The 20,386-nt window shown below is 38.8% G+C and overlaps 1 protein-coding gene across 5 annotated transcripts in view; it reads right to left on the reverse strand.

The window, feature by feature from the left end:
• Nucleotides 1-20,386, reverse strand: part of INTU (inturned planar cell polarity protein) — a 35,550-nt gene that overhangs the window by 9,951 nt on the left and 5,213 nt on the right. For 4 of the 5 annotated variants that reach the window (XM_064711582.1, XM_064711581.1, XM_064711584.1 and 1 more), the window contains exons 3-8: nucleotides 12,864-12,949; nucleotides 7,514-7,708; nucleotides 4,145-4,263; nucleotides 3,769-3,858; nucleotides 3,319-3,396; nucleotides 1,944-2,127 (exon numbers count right to left, since the gene is read on the reverse strand). In XM_064711582.1, coding sequence (XP_064567652.1) covers nucleotides 1,944-2,127; nucleotides 3,319-3,396; nucleotides 3,769-3,858; nucleotides 4,145-4,263; nucleotides 7,514-7,708; nucleotides 12,864-12,949 — 752 coding nt within the window. The remainder of the gene's footprint in view (nucleotides 1-1,943; nucleotides 2,128-3,318; nucleotides 3,397-3,768; nucleotides 3,859-4,144; nucleotides 4,264-7,513; nucleotides 7,709-12,863; nucleotides 12,950-20,386) is intronic. The other variant, XM_064711583.1, reaches the window with a different exon arrangement.

Genomic DNA, 20,386 nt, shown 5'->3' on the forward strand with positions numbered 1-20,386 from the left:
TTTTCCCCAGTCAAAATTTAAATGGCTTTCTGCCTTAAGACCTGACATTTTTAGTTTTATATTCCTTACAGAACAGAGGAGCTCTTCACCAAAACTCTGACTGGAAATGTCATCTTCTGCAACAACAAAACTTTGCTGGCAAATGGGAATGATCTCAAAGAACTCTGGAAAGTGATGCCTGTATTTTAAGTATCAATGATGATGTTTCCTAAGTACTTTTAAAACGTATTGTTTTATAAGAAAAAAGCAGCCTGCAAGCTGAACTGGAGACCAAGGCACAACAGAGCCTCTACAGAAACATGAGAAGTAAGAAAAAAGCATGGAAAGACTCCTGATCAACAAATTGTAAAAAAGCAGTAAAAACCCTGCAGTGTAAGGTGGAAAGAACTAAATAATGATCAGTCTGTGACTAAAGATAAAGGAGAAGATAATTCTCCTTTAAAGGAGAAAAGGGAGAAAGCCACATGAGCAAAGAGAAATCTGTTTAGGAACAATGGCACAGGCTAACATATTTTAAATGTCTAGAGTCACAGATAATAAAGTAATGAAAGTGAGGTTTACAACTGGCAGCTAAAGTGTTATCAATTTTATAATTAAATAATTATTATAATCTATATTATTACATAATAAAATTATATAATATTTTAATTATTAAAATACATTCTTATAATTTATATAACTAAGTTAAAATTAAAATTAAAGTTAGTTACTGTGATCTACCTTTTGTCTTACTACTGCTTAAAGCACAACTCAGTTTCTAACATGGAGGTAACATGGCACAGTGAAATGGTGCAGAACAACTGTACCTGTTTAGCATCAACAAACCACATGTAGGTATTTATTTTGATTCTGTAACAGCCATTTATAACTCTCCTAAATTATGAGAAGTACACGTGTCACCTTGATTTTTTAACATTTTCTAAGCCTTCTGATTTTAGATTCTTGTAACAAACTTACTCACACACTTGATGTAAATAATTTATTGTTTTGCATTCTTTTATGGAGGAGGAGAAACTTGATGGACTGTTGGTTTGTCCAGTGTCATTGGGTGGCACTGTCACCCTCCAATCCACTGGCACTTTTAAAAATATATAATTGTTGGAGTCAGAAATTAGAAAATTCCTTTTCCCTTGCAAAGAGCAGTGTCCACATCACATTCTTTTGTGGCCTATAGTGACATAAATGGGCTTCTAGAATAATATTTCCTTCCTACCAAAATACTTCAATGGTTAAAATCAAACACTGAGCTACATACCAGGGCCTGCTTTCTCTGCTTTTCCTAGAAAAGTCACTGAACTAGACTCTGTTGGAGAATTTTGCTCAGACATGGCTTGAAGGAAAAAAGGCCAGGAAAATATACAGCTGATGGAAAAGTAAAAGGCAGCTGTGAGGAGCAAATTCTCAAAGCCTGTTTCTGTAAACAGCAAGATTCTCAGGCACGTTTATGTAAACAGCAGAAGTTCTCAGGTTGTTTTTAATAACAAGTAAATATCTTGTCCTTGGATAAGGTATGGGAAAGCAAAATGACAAACATGAAGGCCTTGAGAACCTTTCATATCAGGGTGACAACACAAATCTTGGTTTCAATAACAAACCACAGGTATTGAAAACAAAAAGAGGGGTTAGTGTTTAATCTGTAACCTATGATGAGCTCAGATTTTGCAATATGCATGAGCTTAATTAACACAGTTATAAAAAGTGACTGATTGAATCAATAAATCGGAGTTCGATGCTGATCAATTAAGATGGGTCGTCTCCCTTCACTTCGTCACACTCTCAACAGCAATCCTGTGGGAATGGTGGTGTAGCTCCAAACTTGAATTTTACAGGCAAATGGACCATCTGGCATGGGCAAAGCACTTAGGTAAATCAGAGAGGAAGAGCACTGACTTTGTGGCCTGTCATGGCCAGGAAAAGCTGGAGAGAGGTGAGAAGGACCTGACCTTGACTTGCTGGGGCAGCGTCAGCCAGCGCAGCGCGGGGAGAACGCCCGGGAGCAGGGCACTGCAGGGATCCTGCAGCTGGGCACTGCTGCCAGCCTGCAACCCCGCAGGACGGAGGGCACGCTGGAAGAACAGGCTGAAAAAGTGATCCAGGCGAGAAACGTTTTCCACCTGGCAAAAAGCACTGGACAAACATGAACTGCAAGTTAGAATAACTCTGAGAATTGTGCAGCTTGTTTATATAACCCTCAGTGACACAAAACCCTTTTTGCAGCATCATGCTACATTTGGATTTGTTTTTTAACATGAAAAAAACCCACTAGGCTGATATCCAGGCAGTACCTACAAAGAACAGATTAAACCAGTATGGTGTTACCATAGAGCAGTGTCACTGACATGTTTTATGAAAAATCCTTTTGCTAGGATTTCTCTCCTGAGAAGCTGAGAGGCCTCAGGAACAAAATGTAAACATTGATTATCTGCTGCTGTGGAATGCAACACGTGCATCTGTGATTGGTTTCATGTGGTTGTTTGTAATTAATGGCCAATCACAGTCCAGCTGTCTCAGACTCTTATCAGTCACAAGATTTTATTATCATTCCATTCTTTTCTTTGCTAGCCTTCTGATGAAATCCTCTCTTTTATTCTTTTAGTATAGTTTTAATATATCATTTTCTTTTAATATAATTTATATAATAAAACAATAAATCAGCCTTCAGAAACATGGAGTCAAGATTGTCATCTCTTCCCCGTCCTGGGACCCCTGCGAGCACCACCAGAGAGCAGCTTCAGGTGAGTGAAAGATCAGCCTCATCCTTTTGGAAACTGAGATTTGCTCTTTTTCATTCACTATGGCATACATGAAGCCTGAATTAAATGCAAGAATACGAGTAATCCACCTGGGCAGTTTTATTTAGGTAACAGTCAGACTGAAAGTCTCCTGAGCGATTTCCAAATGCAGAGAAAGACACTCACTCTGCCAAATGGAGTTTGGTGCTCCAGACACTCACTCTGGCCAAGTCCAGAGTATTTTCTAAGTTAAAAATGTAACACTGATACACATGTATCTGTCACAGACACAGGGTAACATTTGCAGAGTGCTGCTGACATCCACGGTGACTTGGATTATGGGAATGATTTAACCCGACCAAGGGCAAAACTTTCAAGTGACAAAGCCTGCTGAAACAGTATCTTACTAATGTTAAGGCTGAAACCAAAAGGCAAGACCAACAGAATTCCTGTTTTTATACAAGTGTAAAGAAACATGCCAAGATATTCCCTGGAAACATTAAAATTAATCCTAATATTTGTCTTTTTCGGTGAGCACCAATGAAAAATGAGTGACTGAAAAGAAAATACTTCTGACAGAACTCACCTGTCCAAAGAACTGTACATGAATGTCAAGGTCCTGACAACATTCTGAATCATGTTCCTCAGCTGATAAAGTGGCACACTGACAAAAATTAAAACATCTTTATGATGAATAAGTCTCCTACAATGTGTAAATATGTAATATTATTGTTATTCAGCAGTCTCTGCAAAGAACTTGAGTTTACCAAATCCTAGGGTATTACTGTTTTCTAACTTACAGGTATTTTTGGGATCTTATTATCTTCAGAGGAAATGAAAAAGAAATTATAACAATGGATATATGAAAGACATGGATTAAGTCAATCAAAATAGTGAAATCACAGACATAAAAACTAATTACAGTAAAAAGAGAACATTTTAAGCCCTTTCTTGCCTTTTTTGTTAGAAGAGTACACACAATAAAGTTGAGGACACACAATTTAAAGGAAAACAAAACCTTTCCTTTGAAACTCACTTTTCTTCAGGAAGGCCAATTACCAGCAACTTGTCAGATTCTTTCCAGTAAACAACTTGAACAAGTTTTTCACACAAGAACAGGGAGGAGCTAGAAAAATGAAACCAGAAGTGTTTCTGTTAACACTGTGAAGTTATAAAGGAGTTGAAAATCATTTAACTGAACTAAAAATCCGAGTTACTGCTACCCACTACAACAAAACTCCCCCAAATCCATTTACATCCAGGCTGAGCACTCCAACTGTTGTAGTTAAAGAGTTACTGCCTAAACAGGTTGAGTTGCTCTGGTTTGCCTAGAACTTGATGCATGAGCCCTGTTTGCTGTACATGTATGTATAAAAGAATAAAAACAGTAATTACATTTCAAACACTTTTACCTGATAATCTCGGTACCAGTAACACTTTCCAGTATGTCAGACAGTGTGAGAAATATCCCTCTCACACTTTTCAGTTTTTGGGATGCTTCTGATATGGGGTACTGATAAATAATTTCTTGCTGTGAAGAAAGTTAGCTGTTAGTTAAGTAAACCAAAACAAAAACACCTCCAAAAATCCCCACAGAACACAAGATAATGATTTTTTTTGTGGCAACAGTATTTTTTTTAAACATGAAATCTTTTATCATATCCTTTTATAAGACATTGGAACCAGCATTGTGCTGCATGGGCATACTGGAAAGTTATAAAAGGCATATGAATGTTCCTACAGTTTTTCTATAGTTTGAAAATCTGTATTTTATAGAAAAGCATGACTTATTTAGATTAATTATTACATGGAGAAACGTAAAATGACAAGCAGCGTGGCCACTGCAACTTAAAGCTTTAAGTACACTGTTAAGACATCTGAGGCCAAGACAGGGGAAAAAATTCTTTATTGTGAGTGAGGGTGCTGAAATTTTAAAATACACCACTATGATTTCTCATGAAACATCTGACCAGATACACTTACACAAGCCATTTGAAACTAAAGCTCTATAGACAAATATTTGTGAGATATTTTTCTCTAACCATTAAAAAAATCCTTCTTTTATTCAAGCACTTTGAAGAACTTTATTATTTCAGCAACTATAACAGTATAGTAATAAGCAAACATGATTGCTCCTCATTTATTGCTTTCTGCCAAATCATGATGGGCCATTATTTTTTTTGCATCTTCTCCACTGCAAAGATTACAGTAAATTATCTTTCTCCACAAACAAATGAAACACAGGCATGATTAATTTCCCTGTTTATGTCACTAATCACAATCAGCCAGTGCCAATATCCATTAAAAATTTTTCCTTCATCAAGACTAAAAGAACGCAGAATTTCATTGTAGAAGGACCTGACAAACTCTTCATTTATATCCAATTTAATTAACTCTATTTAGAAATACTCATTAGTGACAAGGATCTTTTTTCTGCAATCAATCCCTCAGCTGGAGAAACCCTGCTGTTTTCTAATTGCAGCATGCAAAGGGCTAGAGAGAGAATTTTTCTCCCCCCCACCCACTATGAACTGGGGCTTTTAGACAAAATTTGTTTGAGAATGACCTGAACACATTCCCAGGGAAAGAAAAGCCAAGTGTAACAAACAGGCGGAATGTTATCATGTATGGATACAGTGATTTAGCAAGGGCCAGCACATGCCACCACATCAGCTCTCTCCAAAGCAAGCCCAAAGGTCACGAGCCAATGACAATGGGATTAATAAATACAAGCAGCTCATTTCTTCAAGTGTAAATCCTCCCTCAACCCAGCCCAAACCTGGACAGAACCTTCCAGTAACAGCAGAAGGAAAATGAACATTATTCCTTTTAAGACATGCTATTGCCAAAATCAGGTAACATACAAAGATGTGAGTGTTGCACACTGCTACAAATAATGTGTAATTGCAATACTCACCTTAAACTAAAATATAAAAAGGCAGAATTGACCTTACTCACTGAGGAACTGTTACAATAGGGACACACATCCCAAATGATTCCAAATACTTCCCTGTAGAGCTGAGCAGACAGAGCTTACAAGCCTTAAAGCTCATTAATTCTATTTTAGGTGCCAAAAGCTCCCAAGTGGAACACTTATTTACAAGCTGCAGTTGCCACAGTTGACACAGATGTGATCTGCATACTGTGCCTCCCCTGGGTATGGGCAAAGCAGCTTCTTAAAGGATCATTCTATTTCTATTGGGCAGGATGGCTTTGGTGTACCATAACTTCATTTAAAGTACAGTTTAAACTAAATCTGGGACAGCACATCTACAGGATAGAAGCTGCTTGAAGTACAGAAAATGAAATTAAAGACAAATGCCTTAAAGAAGGCAGCATTCTTTTGCAAGGAAATGTTATAAAGAGCTTCATTGTATCAGCAAAGCATCTCTCAGCATATTTGGGGCTGCATGATTGCCAAGACTTCTCAGGAAACAATTATTTCATGTTGTGAAGGGACAACAGGGGCATTACAATCCCTCTTTTACCTCTGCTCAGTGTTCAGGATTAATCCACCCCTTGGGAGAATGTAAAGGAACAATGGGGCAAGAAACCAGCACTCAGTTTACTGTCAAGTGCAGAATTGCAATCAGGCTTTTACATGTGGAAGAGAGGAGCCAGAGGCCCTGAAATTATTTTTTAACTATTTCATAAAGTTTATGTGGTCAAGAAAACACTGGTATTGGACTAGTACATATTATGGTACCATGTAATTTCCTAGGGTTCTCATTCTCAGCCCTGTTTCCAGAAAATAAAATTAAATCCTATTTTTATAACTGTAACACTTTATTACCCACCACCAAGAGAATGTAGATTTATATCAGTTGAAAAACACTATTAAAAAAAAGTAAGGGTATCTCAATCTAAGGATAAATTCCAAGGGAGAGAAAGCAAAATGATTTCTTTCTGCTCCCCACTCCATCACTGTCTTGCCATTTTAGTCCCTGGGCACTGGAAAAACCTGTGCTTTGTTTGCTGTCTCCTCAGCACAGATTATACAGGGTCACTGAGACACAATGCTAAATTTGAGAATTCACACAAAAGCAGAAGAGTTTTTTCCCCAATGTCTGCTCCTAAGAAGTCCACTTTGTCCCCTTGTCATTCCCAGGCTGGGCAAGAGGCCAAGCCCAGCTCTGTGTCCCTGCCTGGAGAGGAATTATTTGTAGCTATGGCTACACCCTGAACAACTACACAAACTTACATGCACACTGGCAACATTTTCCCGAAGAACACAATAAGGAAAGAGTGAAAGGAAGCTTTACAGGATAAATAAAAAGTACCTCAGTGGCTCTAAAAGCTGCCCAAGCAAGAATCAGCAGCTGACTGTTACCAGCAGACATACCAGAGCCCTCTAAGAAAAGGCACATTAGCATTTCAAAACAGGAGAGGCCAGACAGATTATGGATGAGGACTGCCAATAGCTCCTGCAGGGGGATATTTTTTGACCACCAGGCAGATCCTGGTGTTAAAAACCTCCAGGTCAGCATCCCAGAGCCAGCCTGGCACTGGGGAATGCACCTTGGCTGTGGAGTCACCACCGGGCTGCTCCTCACCTGACTTCAAGGCCAGCCAGGAGTTTGTCAGCAGCTATGCTGAAATTTCACACCTTATTTCTACCAAAATGGCTATTTTATGGATAACTCCCAACTCCAAACCATTAGGAGGATTTTGGATTTATTCTTTTACATCAAACGTCCTAGGAGCTGCTGTGGTCAGTGAGCTGAGGGTGACTGAGTCAGGCACATACCTCATCCTTGGCTGTCCCAGAATCAGGCACATACCTCATCCTTGGCTCTCCCAGAGTCCAGTTTCAGTGTGAGGAACATGACAATGTGAGGCACATGCTGCTGAGGCTCCACAGTGTCCTCTCCCCACAGCAGCCGAGCCAGGTTGTTCATGCTTGACTGTGTGTGTTTGTTCCTTTGCTCACAAGTCCCTTCAGCCTCAAACACCGAGGTCTCAAATGTCAGTTTAACCTATTAAGGTAATTAATTACGGTGAGAATGAGGCTGTACTTGCAATTACTTTGCAGTAGCAGATGAAACAGATGGAGTTGGAGCCCTTTAAGAGGTTAGGTTTTCTCAGCCTCAGCTTTACTGGGGAAGATGTAAGCAAACAAAATTCCTGCTGTTTCAAGAAAACCAATGATACATTCAGCATTACATAACCAGCTATTACAAAGGACAAAGCCAGCTATTACATGGTCTATGAACCATGTGAGTAAGCATGTGGTTTGCTGTGTTTTCATACTTAATTCTTATGGTTTTGAGAAGGGAAAAATAGACTTACTGCTCTGGCTTTGTCTGAGCACAAAAACCCATTACTGTGCCTTTGAAACACACACAGTATTTGACTTCTTTCAAAATGTCAGCAGTTTCCTAAGTACATATCCTGAAGGCTCTTTCTTGAGCATTTCTTTGCCATTTTGAGTGCACTGACACATTTGCACAGGGAAATCCATTTAAATTTACACTGGACTGCAAAAGTCTGGTAAACTGTAATGGCAGCAATTCTTTCATTTTCAATATGTTAACTTTCCTTTTTTTAACTATAAAATCAGAAAATAAGTTTTGTTGCTGTATTTAACAAATGACACAACTACCAAGTAGCCTAAAAATTACTTACATCCCTTACTGTGCTATGCCTTAAGAAAAAAAGATCAGAACACAAACACAACATCATCCTCTCCTAAACAAAACCTTTAAAGCTTACATGATCAAGCTGATTTTGCAAAAAAAAAAGTTTACTGTCCCTTATTTCCCAAATAAGTTTAAATCCAGGAGTTTTAGAATAAATGAGTATTTCCTGACACACAAACAACATATTATCCAAACTTCATGTGGAAACATGCTTCAAAATTTGCCATATAGACCTCCTTTAAGCCCTAACTTAAAAATATTATGTTTGTTAGTTGTCTCAGCAGTGATGAAAGTGATTTTTTATTTTGTGTGAACACATTATCCTAAGTATGAAAGGAGGAGATGTGAGAAACACTTATCTCTTGAGTGAGCATAAAAATGCTAGTTCCAAGGAGAAGAAATTCATTGATGTTCTTGGATGAGACCTTATTTTTTTATCAAGCTGACTAAAGATACATTTGGACTAAGTTGGCATGCTCTTAGTTTCCCCTTTCACATGTTTTTACTCAAGACTGTTTATCTGCCTTGAAATACTGCAACATGGGAAGTTCTGAACATAATACATCACACCAAATCCTGCTTGTTAAAATCAGTGGCAATTTAGCCTGAGGACTGATGCAACAAAATCCATTTTTCTTTTCTCAATTGCAATGAATTTTGAGAAGCCCAAGCCGATAATTTATACATTTAAAGACAGATCATTTTTGCCGTTGTGCATGTGTGTACACAAACTTCAGGAGAGGAGTGCCAGCAAGAAATAATAATGATGCTTTAAAACACCCACTGCCTGTCAGACTGGCTCAGAGAGAAGTGCCATCATCAGCTCTTACAGCTACATTTGTCACTGCTTGCCATCCTCCACCTCACTCCCTCTCCCAACACTTTCCATTGATTTTCCCCTCTCCTATTTGGGCTGCTATCAGCCTTTTTTCTCCTCCTCTTCCCTGGTACTGCTCTCCTGTCCTGCACCACCTCTTTCTTTTCTGGCAGTACCTCATCCCTCACCCTCTCCTCACCAGTCCAGTTTTGATTCCTGACAAGGAATCCAACTCTGCTGAGAAGCAGCTGCTTTCTAAGAGCCAGTAACTTGATAGCTGACAGTTTCAGAAGAGTGTGTTTTCTTCTCCAGCATTCTGAGACTTGGTTCTGTTTCTCTGTCACGCCATCTGCACATATTTCAGAATATTTCCTCATACTCTAACTTCTTACAGATTTCCTTAAGGCTCAATAGTTATTTCTCTCAACTTCTACTGCATCTTGTCTCTGGACATTTAGTCATGACACTCAGGCTACAGTCTCTACATTAATGACACACAGATGTCATTCTTGCTGCAGTCTATCTTTTAGTCTGTCAATTAAAATAAAAACAAACTTTGTCTTGTCTTAAGAGACACAACCATAGGATCCTCCAGGGAAGAGCTCAAAACAAACTGGACTGAACAGAGCTTTACCTCTCTCTCAGTCTGGAGTCATCCATGCTGCCTCCCACATCACTGAATAGAAATGGACCAAGAGACTGCATTTCAACATATCCTAAATATATATATATATATAATTTTTTTTGTGGAGAAGAAATCAATCTTCATCCTGAGCAGTGCATAGGATCTGATTAAACATGACTACTCAAGTCCCCTTTTATAAGTAGTGATTGTGAAATCTTCCACAGCTTTGATTCCATTTCTCCTGAAGAAAATCAGCTCAATGCACAACAGAAAACAGAAAATGACATGAAGAATGAGAAAAGCATTAATAATCCACTCTATATTTCATGCTCATGTTCTCAATACTTATAACATTTCTCAAGAAGAATTTAATCAAATGGCAAGAAGGTGGCAGGAACAGCACACTGTGAGGGACATGGATCATCATTTTCTGCTTAGGGAAGGTGACAAAGTGGAACATGACAGAGCTCTCCAGAGCCATGGCAAGGTAAGACATGAACAATTAACTTCTTCTCAGAACACAGGAACACAGGGGTCTGACATGCACTTGGTTAGATGGCAATTTGAAAGCCAGTGATAATTAACATAATACAAATCAGTCACATAAATCACTGCCCCAGAATGCTGTGGAGGTCAAAGGAATTCTAAGAAACAAAGGAGAACATAGAAACCCTTAACTGATATTACAAATCCTTGCTGGAAGCTGGAAAGTAATGACTGGAAGGTCACTCTGTATTTAATCTGCTTCCTAATACCATTATACATTTCTCAGTGTAGAAACAGAAAACGGAGCTGTTGTGCCACTGGCCTGCCCCAGAAAGGCATGATTTCATCTGCAAGAAAGCTGCATGCTTGGAAGATGGATTTCATTACAGACAGAGCTGGGGGCACTGCCTGCCTTTTAAAGGCTGCCTGCTGCTTCCTGTTCCCAGTATCTGTTTGCCATGTGCTTATGGTCTGCACAACTGCAACTCAAAGTTCCAGGCTGAAATTTCTCATTCTAGATGTTTGCCTCAGGCTGGATAGTTTTAGCAAGTTTTGAGTAAAATGGTTCTGCAACTTCTGAGTATCAGAGTAAAGAAGAGTATATTCCTTCACCATGTCTTGCCTTTCCTATTCTGTATTCTGTGTCTTGTGGTGCTAGGAAACAGCAACTATTTTGAAAGGACTAATGTAGCACTTGGACTTCTATTACTCACTAAATGCACTAAACCAGCCCTTACAAGCCTAGATCTAGTTGTCTAAACTGAGGTAAGAAAAACAAAATTCTGGAAATACAATAATGAGATATTTTATGTCACATAGTGCAATTGAATCTAGGTAGTCAAGTTTTTAAAATTCCAGCAATTTTTAACATGAATCCAGAGGAATAGGGACTTCACTTACAGAAATAACATATGTAAGTAAAAAGGTTTTAAATTGCATATTTTGATATTCTGCAAGGTAAGATGAATGAAAACACAGAAACAATTTGGCTTGTATTACAAAATGTCAGCTACAACAACCCTCTGTTCCTTCAGTAGCATGACTGCAGTGTAGTGCATTGCAAAAAATCCAAAAGTCTGTATTTACACCTCCACTAGTCTATTCTAGCCACCACTTGTCTGGCTTGACTCAAGCTGCACAGTGGAAAAGGAATAATTGCACTTTAATGAAAGGATTTGGAAAGCCACCATGACAAACTGTTCCACAATTCAAGTCATCTCTGCCTGCCTGACAGATTTACTGACAGAGCAAACACTGACACTGCATCACCAGAACTGCTCTGTCAAGGGCTGCATTTGGGCAACAAGAAATACCCACACCCTCATCTGGAGAGGGTGCAATCACACACACTGCATCATCTCTGCCTTTTTCATCATTCTGTATTTAATAACAGTTACAGCAACTCTCTATTTGGTCCAAGGCTTTTCTCCCATGGAGCTCTGCCAGTACCTGACCACGGCTCCAGTAGCTCAGGCAGACTTCAGGCTGTCAGATATCTTGGAAAGCTTCCTCAACTGACATCCCCAGCACTCAATCTCACTGAAGATCTAATTTCCACAGAAACTTGCAAAGAGACCTTTGTGTTCAAGAAAACAAAAATTTCCACTTTGAAAAATCTATAGATTATAAAATATGTCTATTATTATCATTACCTTGTATATTCTACCTGAAGAAAAACTACCAAGAGACACTTGAATTTTTAACCTGCTCCTGCTCACACCTCATACACATAAAAATTTCAACTTTTATTTTGTCTTCCTGTCCATCAGGAAGTGTATTTAAGCAGAATAACTCAAAATATTCCATTTTAAGCTAGTAACATCCTAGGTAAGTAACATTCTCCTCGCTTAGCTCTGAAACAGCTATCTAATTCTTCATTACTTCTTTAATTCTTCATTAGAGCTCCAAAATGATTCAGCTGGAAGATCTATGCAGTAAGTTTTGGGAAAAAAAAATATCATTTATCAGATTTTTTTGAACTTCTCTTGGTACCAATTTTTATTACTAACTTCTATCAGTTTCATCACTGAGGAGTTTTGAAAGATTTTGAAAGTATTCAATCGAACATCTCTTAGAACCCCAAGAATTAATTTTTGTATTTAATTATTAAACCAGTATCAATTTTACAATTTAAATGCTCTTAAATGTTTTAAACAGCACTCCATATTAACTCAGGCTTGTTTTTACTGTTGTGGTTTGTGAGTCTTGTTTTCATTGATGAAGATATATTTATTCTATTTAAGTATTTTCAGAGCAATTATTACAATTTTAAACACAGTAACTGGCAAAATAACCCCCACTACTACTCTGCTGACCTGTTGATTTTTCAGCTAGACATCAGCACCTATTTTCATAGAATTTTTCTGATTCTGATTTTTATCAGAATTAAACTCTGAAATTTCTACTCTGACTGAAGTCAAGAAATGCAGTTAGAAGATAATGGAGGAGGTTTTAAGAAAAAGGCCACCTAAATTTTGTTTCCTCAGGAAAAAAAGGGCTAGAAGCAGTACTAACTTTTAGAGAGGATTTTTGGAATAAATGCTTAATAGTACTGTATACTGTACCTGCATAGGACCTGGAATGCAAGACAAAACCCTCTCTATGTTTTCAGAATTCACATCGACATCATTTACAGCAACAAGAACATCTCCTGGAGGTGGAACAGACAAGACATGAGAAATTCAGTTGCTACTCCATCACAATACAGAGCAAAACAAAGTTATTAAAAAATAATTAACATGCCATTCCAGCTGTCACAGATGTCCATTTGTTATATTTAAGTAGATGTTTGCTACTTGTTCAGCATAGTTACATTTTAAGCCTGGACTTGGCAAGAAAGATGTGCAGAAATAAAGCACTGTAAGGTTCAGTGTGCATTTCAATTTTCCAGGGAGAAGACTTGCTCAGCTCCAAGTGACACAGTGCTAATGACATGCACACCATGGAAAAGCACAGCCTGAGTCTCTGAGGTCTTTCCACTCCCTGAGAATCTATTCAAGGCCACAGAATGCTCAAGTTCAGAAGAAGACTGGCAGCTACCATTATTTCTATGTTCTACCTTGGTTTTAAACACCTGCAAATTGCAACTGGGATTTTTCCCAGGTACAAGGTCGATTGCTCAAAATCAGCAGGGATCGAAATCAAGGCCAACAAGAGGCAGAACATCCTTCTTCACCATCAGTAAGGACACACTGATTACCTCCAAAATCCAAGCAATATTCCTCTTTAATACACCAGGTAATCAGTTGCTCACTCTTCTTTTACATTAAAGGGAAATTCATTCCTACTCCCTCTGGATGCAAAACCAAGAAAAGGCTACATTTTATTCTGCATATAAAAATGCTTAAAGTTTTCTTTTTCAAGAAACAGCTCTCTCCCTTAACTGTGCTTCTTGATGCACAGTTAAGTTTTAGTCTGTCAAATCTTCAACACAACAGTAATTCAAAGACAGAAAAGCTCAAAGTTAAACAGCATTTAAAAGGAACTCAGTAAGTCCATGCCAGAGCCCCAGGACATGAAAATTAGTAATGAAAAGCAGAGCACTCAGGCTACTCTAATATAACAAGAATTATAAACAGGATTACTATGTTCTTTGCTAAGAACAGTGTATTACAGATCATTACCCACAACTACAAGAGAAAGCATAAATTGCTCTTGTACTCATCTTAAACTCATCTGCTCAAACAAAAGTTGTTTGTGTTCTGTTTGTTTGACTGGATCTTTAGGAATTCTGCTGTAGAGCCATCCAGGGGAGCTGCACACACTTTGTGAAGACCAGGATCCACACCTGAGCACTTGAGGCAATGTTTTGGAACCACCAGGGTGGAACTGACAAAGCCACTTGGAAGGGAGAAGAGCCATCAGTATTTACATGTTACACACTCCAAGGGTTTTATTTACTCAACGCCTAATGTACACATGTAAAACTTGCATTGCAGCAGTAAATATTTATTCCATCCAATTGGTAAAAATGTAATCATGGACCGTACATGGAACAGTTTTCCAGAGCACACAGCCCAAGCAGCCCTGTAAGGCTGCCTTTCTTCTGCCAGAAAATCCTGTATCAAAGAAAAGCAACTTGATACACAACAGAAAATCTTTACCGATTAGTGTGGATTTTCCAGAACTGGGCGTGGAGTGTTTGCATTTTTTGCTACTTTTCTTTTTGCCACCCACAACAGCAGTCAAAGAATAGAGACTATGAAGTATCAGAATAAATAACATCACTGGGCAAAGTATGAGCTGTGTCAAGTGATGAACCCAGAATAGTCTTAAAGCAGGACATGACCACAAGATCTACTCAGTGTGATAATTAACTGCAGGGAAAGAGTTAATACATGCAAGTTGTACTTTGTAAGAGCTTGACATCTACATTTTGTTTGAGAATTGTTTCTTGCCCTTTAGCAGAGTGAAAAACTTACAGAAAGACAAATTCAGGTGTTCAGACATTAATTATGTTAAAAAATCAATGCAATTGTATTAAGTTTAATCTAATTTCACTTACCTAATGCTTAAATAATTCATGTTAAGTGAAATCAAAGTGTATATATAATATAATACAAAATAAATAGCTTTGGCAATTGTTTAAGTTAGTCTAACTCAATGGTCTGCAGATTTAAGTGAAACCATCCCAATCTAAAACATCACTGAATTAAAGATATAGGGAGAAACAGCAGAATAAAGGATCACTCATGAACCACCACTGCAACAGAGCAAAGGAATTTTCTTCAGGCAGCTCCAGGATATCATTCCTTACAAATGTACCTTCAGAAAAAAGACAAGTCCTTCTGGATGAAAACAGTTTAGATTATGTATTAGGAAGAGGGAGTTCCCTGTGAGGGTGGTGGGGCCCTGGCACAGGGTGCCCAGCAGAGCTGTGGCTGCCCCATCCTGGCAGTGCCCGAGGCCAGGTTGGATGCTGTGGTGTGGGCAAAGGACTGGATGACATTCAGGGACCCTGCCAACCCAAACTGCTCTATGATCCTGTGACTCTTCTCAAGGAATGAAGTAAGCTTTACTTAAATGTCATAATCATCAATGATCAAGCTTTTCAGGGCTGTCACTTACTGTGGAAGGATTCTCAGTTCACAAAGAAACTTTAAGACATCCATGCATGTTCTCTGCACATCGTTAAGCAGGGCTGAACTTGACCTGAGTGATGAAACAGAATTCTCTCTATTTTATTTCTCCTCATCAGAAGAGACTTCTCCCACCCAGTCAGCAGCAACTCAGACCAGTGTGTGTTGATCTCAAACACCCAGTCTGCACACAGCTGCTGGAATTACTCCTGCCTCTTTAAGGACAGAGTTTAGCCAAGTCTTTGGCACTGTTGACATCCCTAGAACGTTTATTTCAGAGCTGCCTATCTCTTTGCCACTTGAGGCTCAAGACTATGACTTCTGTTAACCATCCCTTCCCTAGAGATAAACCTGCAAGCACCATTTCCAAAAGTAGATCCCCACTGGATTAAGCCCAGGGACACTGACCAGCAATTGAGCACAACTTCCATACTGTGATGGGAAGGACACATTTTTCTTCCTGATATCATGAAAATCAAATGGTTCCCACGGGAGAGGATGGAGGACACTTTTGTCATGGAATCCTGATATTTAGTTTTCTCCATTCTTGGTAATGAGTTGGTGGGAGCACTTAGAAAAGTTCCCATATGCCTTTCCAAAAAAGGCAAACTATGGAACGCATTCCTACTGAAGAAAGGCAGATCAATTACTTGTTTTATATGTTAGCAGGCTGCTTTCATCCACACCAGTGCTGCTGTGCCTCAAGAGGAGAGTAAAAGAATAAAAGCCACATCCCAAATGCCACAGTGAGAGCACAGCAAAGCTTACACAAACTCTGTTTCCATCCTGTGAGCCCAACATGTCTACTCTGGAGAGTCTTTTCAACAAATACACCATGTATGGTAATTCCACATATAAATCACAATCTCTCCCAGTATTTTGGTCCTTTCAAGGGCTTTTTTTCCTGACAGGACTCTAAGGACAGACCTTTCAACTGAAATCTGCAATAGCAGCTGTAGCTTTTGCATACATGTTCAAAACTGGATTATTATAGCCCATCTTTACTATCAAACAATTACTTCTTGTCAGTGGGGAGTTATTTTACAATTGTACACACTGAAAAAGTATCATACTGAGAAGATTGATGCTGAGCTATTTGGCTATGAGAGCATTAAGATTCTTTCAAAGAGGATAACAACAGTACATTTTGCTGGTGAGAAGAGCTTTACTGCATTTTCAGTGTCACTGGAATTAATTTTTTACTTTTATTATGATAAAAATGATGCTCAACAGCATTTAAAAGAACTCTTCCCTGGCATGAAGCCAACATGTTTCAATTTGAAGGGGACTGGGAACCAAATTATAATGGCATTACCTATTACAACCCTTTTTTGTGAGGATCTAAACATTTTTTGAGGTTTTAATTTTTGAAGATATGCTCAAGTTTTCCACAGCAGACCAAGCTCTGCATCATGTTACAAATTAACTGAAGCAAGGAAAAAGTTTTGCCAAAAATACAAAAGACACTTAAAAAGCACTTAAAAAGACAGAAGCAACTCTATTTCATCTTAACCAAAATCAAAGTGGCAGCGAGTTTAAAAATCAATGAGGGCTTTTCGGTTTTGAAAATTTAAGATGGATGCTGGCCTGCTAAACATAAAAACAAAGAGATAAATAAAGGAACTGATAAACAACACATGGATAGAGTGCCATCTTCTTGGAGTTACAAAGCAGCAGGGTTTTTTAGCTTGCAAAACTGCTGTGTTTACTTTCATATGGTCAGTGCCTGCATTCCACTTGGTTAATAAAGTACAGCAACAAGAGTTACAACTTCCATATGCAATCTTCAAACCAAAAATTAAAGTGTGTTGTGCAAATAATAAACAGATGTTTGAAGTGTTCAAAGCTATAAAGGACACACATTTCAAAACAAATAGGGGAAGCCACCTGAGGAAAGTGATTATTAAGGATGGAAAAAGAAGTTACTTCTAAAAATGCTGAAGTATAAACCACTTTGTGAGTCAAAATGAGTGCTGCAAACTGGTGACCAGGAAGACAACCAGATGTCATTTTAAAGTATGTGTTTTTAAAGGAAAACATAATTTGGATTTGGCTCACAAAAGACTACTGCCAAGCTGGTCTGGACCACTGAAATATTATAAAGCTAAATAAGAACAGGTTAATGTTTATACACATACAAGTCACTGGCTATAAACAAAGTTATAAGCAGAGCAGCCAGCAGGCATCATGCTGTGCTGATCAGGTATTCCTCATTTTGATGACCTAAGAAGCCGCTCACTTGGTGCTAATTCTTCAGCTTTAGACTGAGCACAAAACCATACTTTACTGGCTGTTTCTGCAATTCCCCATATGACTCCTAAAACCTGCTTTGATCAAGAACAACTGAAAGTCAAAGTTCTGCTGTTATTGTGCTTGAACTTTGTGTCCAGCTTCAGCTGCTGTGATGATCTGAGGAGCTACCTATTGAACTCTAGTCGCTTCTAAATCAGGCTCTAGGTGTACACCACAGCTATCCCATGCTGTCATGTGCAGTACAGAAGCAGTAAACCCAACAGATTTTTGACAAGAACAGCATTTTTTTACTGTATATTCTTTATGCAGACAAGACTGAAATCTGAGCATCTAATTTATGCAAAGCATCCCTATTTCTAGACACCACATAAAAATTCCAGAGTACTCAGCTTCACTATAGATATATAATTTGAAAGTATTTTTATATGAAAATTATATATTTTCCACTGTTGGCACTGAAAACAGCTCATTTTCCCAGTTATGAGCTGAATAACCCCAGTATGCTTAAAACTATTTCATTCCCAATGTGCAAAAAAAGGGCTGATGATAGCCTGGGACATAATAAAGTGTAAGACTCCTCTTAGATGAAGTTAAATGTTCTTCTATTAGAAACAAACAAAAAACCCTACAGTTTTTGTCCCCACTAGCTCTGGGAAGCATTAAGTGCAGCAGATGAAACACTGTCTTTGGTTAGGTCACCTTGATCTCCTGGATCTGGTACTTGCCTACACTGTTGAGACTTCACACCTGCCCTCACAAAAACGTCATATGCAAATCTGTGTCCCCAAATTAACTCACAGGTTACAAACACCCACTCTTACACTAATTAGATTAAACACCCTTAAGCACATCAAGTGGAAACTTGCTCTCTCCTCCCTCACATCTTGACTAATCAGTTCTTGCTGGTAAAATTTGAAAGTTATCCAAGTCTCCCTCTGGAGTATTCTTCAGCATCTCTACCAAAAACTCATGCTGGAGCAATCAGCCAGTTGAAGCATGATGGGCCTTTTTACACACACAACACTGGAATTTCAAAAGAGCTCATGCTGACTTTGAGGGATTTGTGATATTTATATGCTGTCTTATATATTAAGAGTTCTATTATCATTATAGTGCAAGGGTGTTGTCTTATATACCAAAGGTTTTTTTATCATTATAGCGCGAGGATTCCCTATCACCAGAGTTTCATACCTCCTCAATGTTTCTCACAGGCAGCTCCTCTGAGCACTGACTGTTCCTGGTCCTTGCAGCAGCCATCTGACTCCAGATCCCACCAACCCACTCTTTTATACCACTGCTATTATTGGCCACAGGTGTGGCCTGTTAACATCAGGCCTGCTCCTGATCTTTAGTAATTGCTCCAGCTGCTACTCTTTAGGGGGTAAGATTACATTCTGTACCACCTTTCAATTACCCACACTGTATCTCCCTACAATCCCCGCTTTTTCTTTTAATTACAGAGTTGCAGCATTTCTAGAAGTACATATTCAAATAAATTAATATTATGACATAGTCATATATTTCATTCAGAACCAATAGTTATACAGATGCTCAGACAACATATCACAGGACAAATATGTATTTCTGAGTGCTGGTTCAGTTTTGTAGCTTCTCAGTATACAAAGTACTTTTCTTCAAAATCTTTTATACTCCTATTTAACAAACACTAATAGCTGTAGTTGATATATTTTACCAATAGTTTAGTAGTCAAGTCCTCTTCCTCAAATTCACGTGGTTAATATAGTCAAATCCTGTTTCCCCGAATCCACAGGGCTATCTCAAATCCACAGGGTCATATAGTTTAATCTCAAATCCACAAGGTCATATAGGCAAGTCCTTTTCCCTGAATCACATTGGGGCCACCGTTTGTTGTCATTATATTGCAGGAGTTCTATTATCAGTACATTGCAAAAGTTCCATATCACCACAGTTCCATACCTCCTCAGTGTTTCTCACAGGCAGCCCCTCTGAGCACTGACTGTTCCTGGTCCTTGCAGCAGCCATCAGCCATCTGACTCCAGATCCCACCAATCCACTCTTTCATACCACTGCTCTTATTGGCCACAGGTGTGACCTGTTAACATCAGGCCTGCTCCTAATCTTTAGTAATTGCTCCAGCTGCAACTCTTTGGGGGATAAGATTACATTCTGTACCACCTTCATTTACCCATGCTGTGTCCCCCTACACTTATAGCATTAAGATTTTTAATGATCTTCTAACCAACCTCACATCTTTGTTCTCCCACTCTGTGAGCAACCATCTCCAAGGGTAATGAAATAATCTTTCACCCTTTACAGATGTGGCCTGGTTGTCTCACATTTACTGTCTCTGAGGCTGATGTCCTGTGAGTGCTGGGAGTGGGAGTATTTCTGCTCCCTCATTACCCCTGACAGCAGTTTATTCCCCTCCATCATTCACATTTGGGTGCCTGTCAGACCTTCTGTGACCCAAGTTTAACTTACTGCACCAGCAAAATACTAGACAGCCAATTTCTCTTCTGGGTGAGTTTGCTGCCAGCTTATTTCATCAGCTCATGGAAGGGCCTGACTGCCAAACCACCACAAAGGCTGTACTGGCTCACTGCCTCCCCAAACTGCAGCCCTGCCATGCATTTGGAGCCTCCCAAAGTCACAACTGCTGAGGAAGCTGCTGTTGGACTTGCTAAATAGAAAAATAACCAAACAAGGCTGTGGGGAAAGTTTGTAATGTAAGAATGTATCTTACTCAGTATTTCTCCCCTCATTTTTATGATACA

This window comes from Zonotrichia leucophrys, chromosome 4 (genome assembly GCF_028769735.1).
Source record: "Zonotrichia leucophrys gambelii isolate GWCS_2022_RI chromosome 4, RI_Zleu_2.0, whole genome shotgun sequence".
NCBI lineage: Eukaryota > Metazoa > Chordata > Aves > Passeriformes > Passerellidae > Zonotrichia > Zonotrichia leucophrys.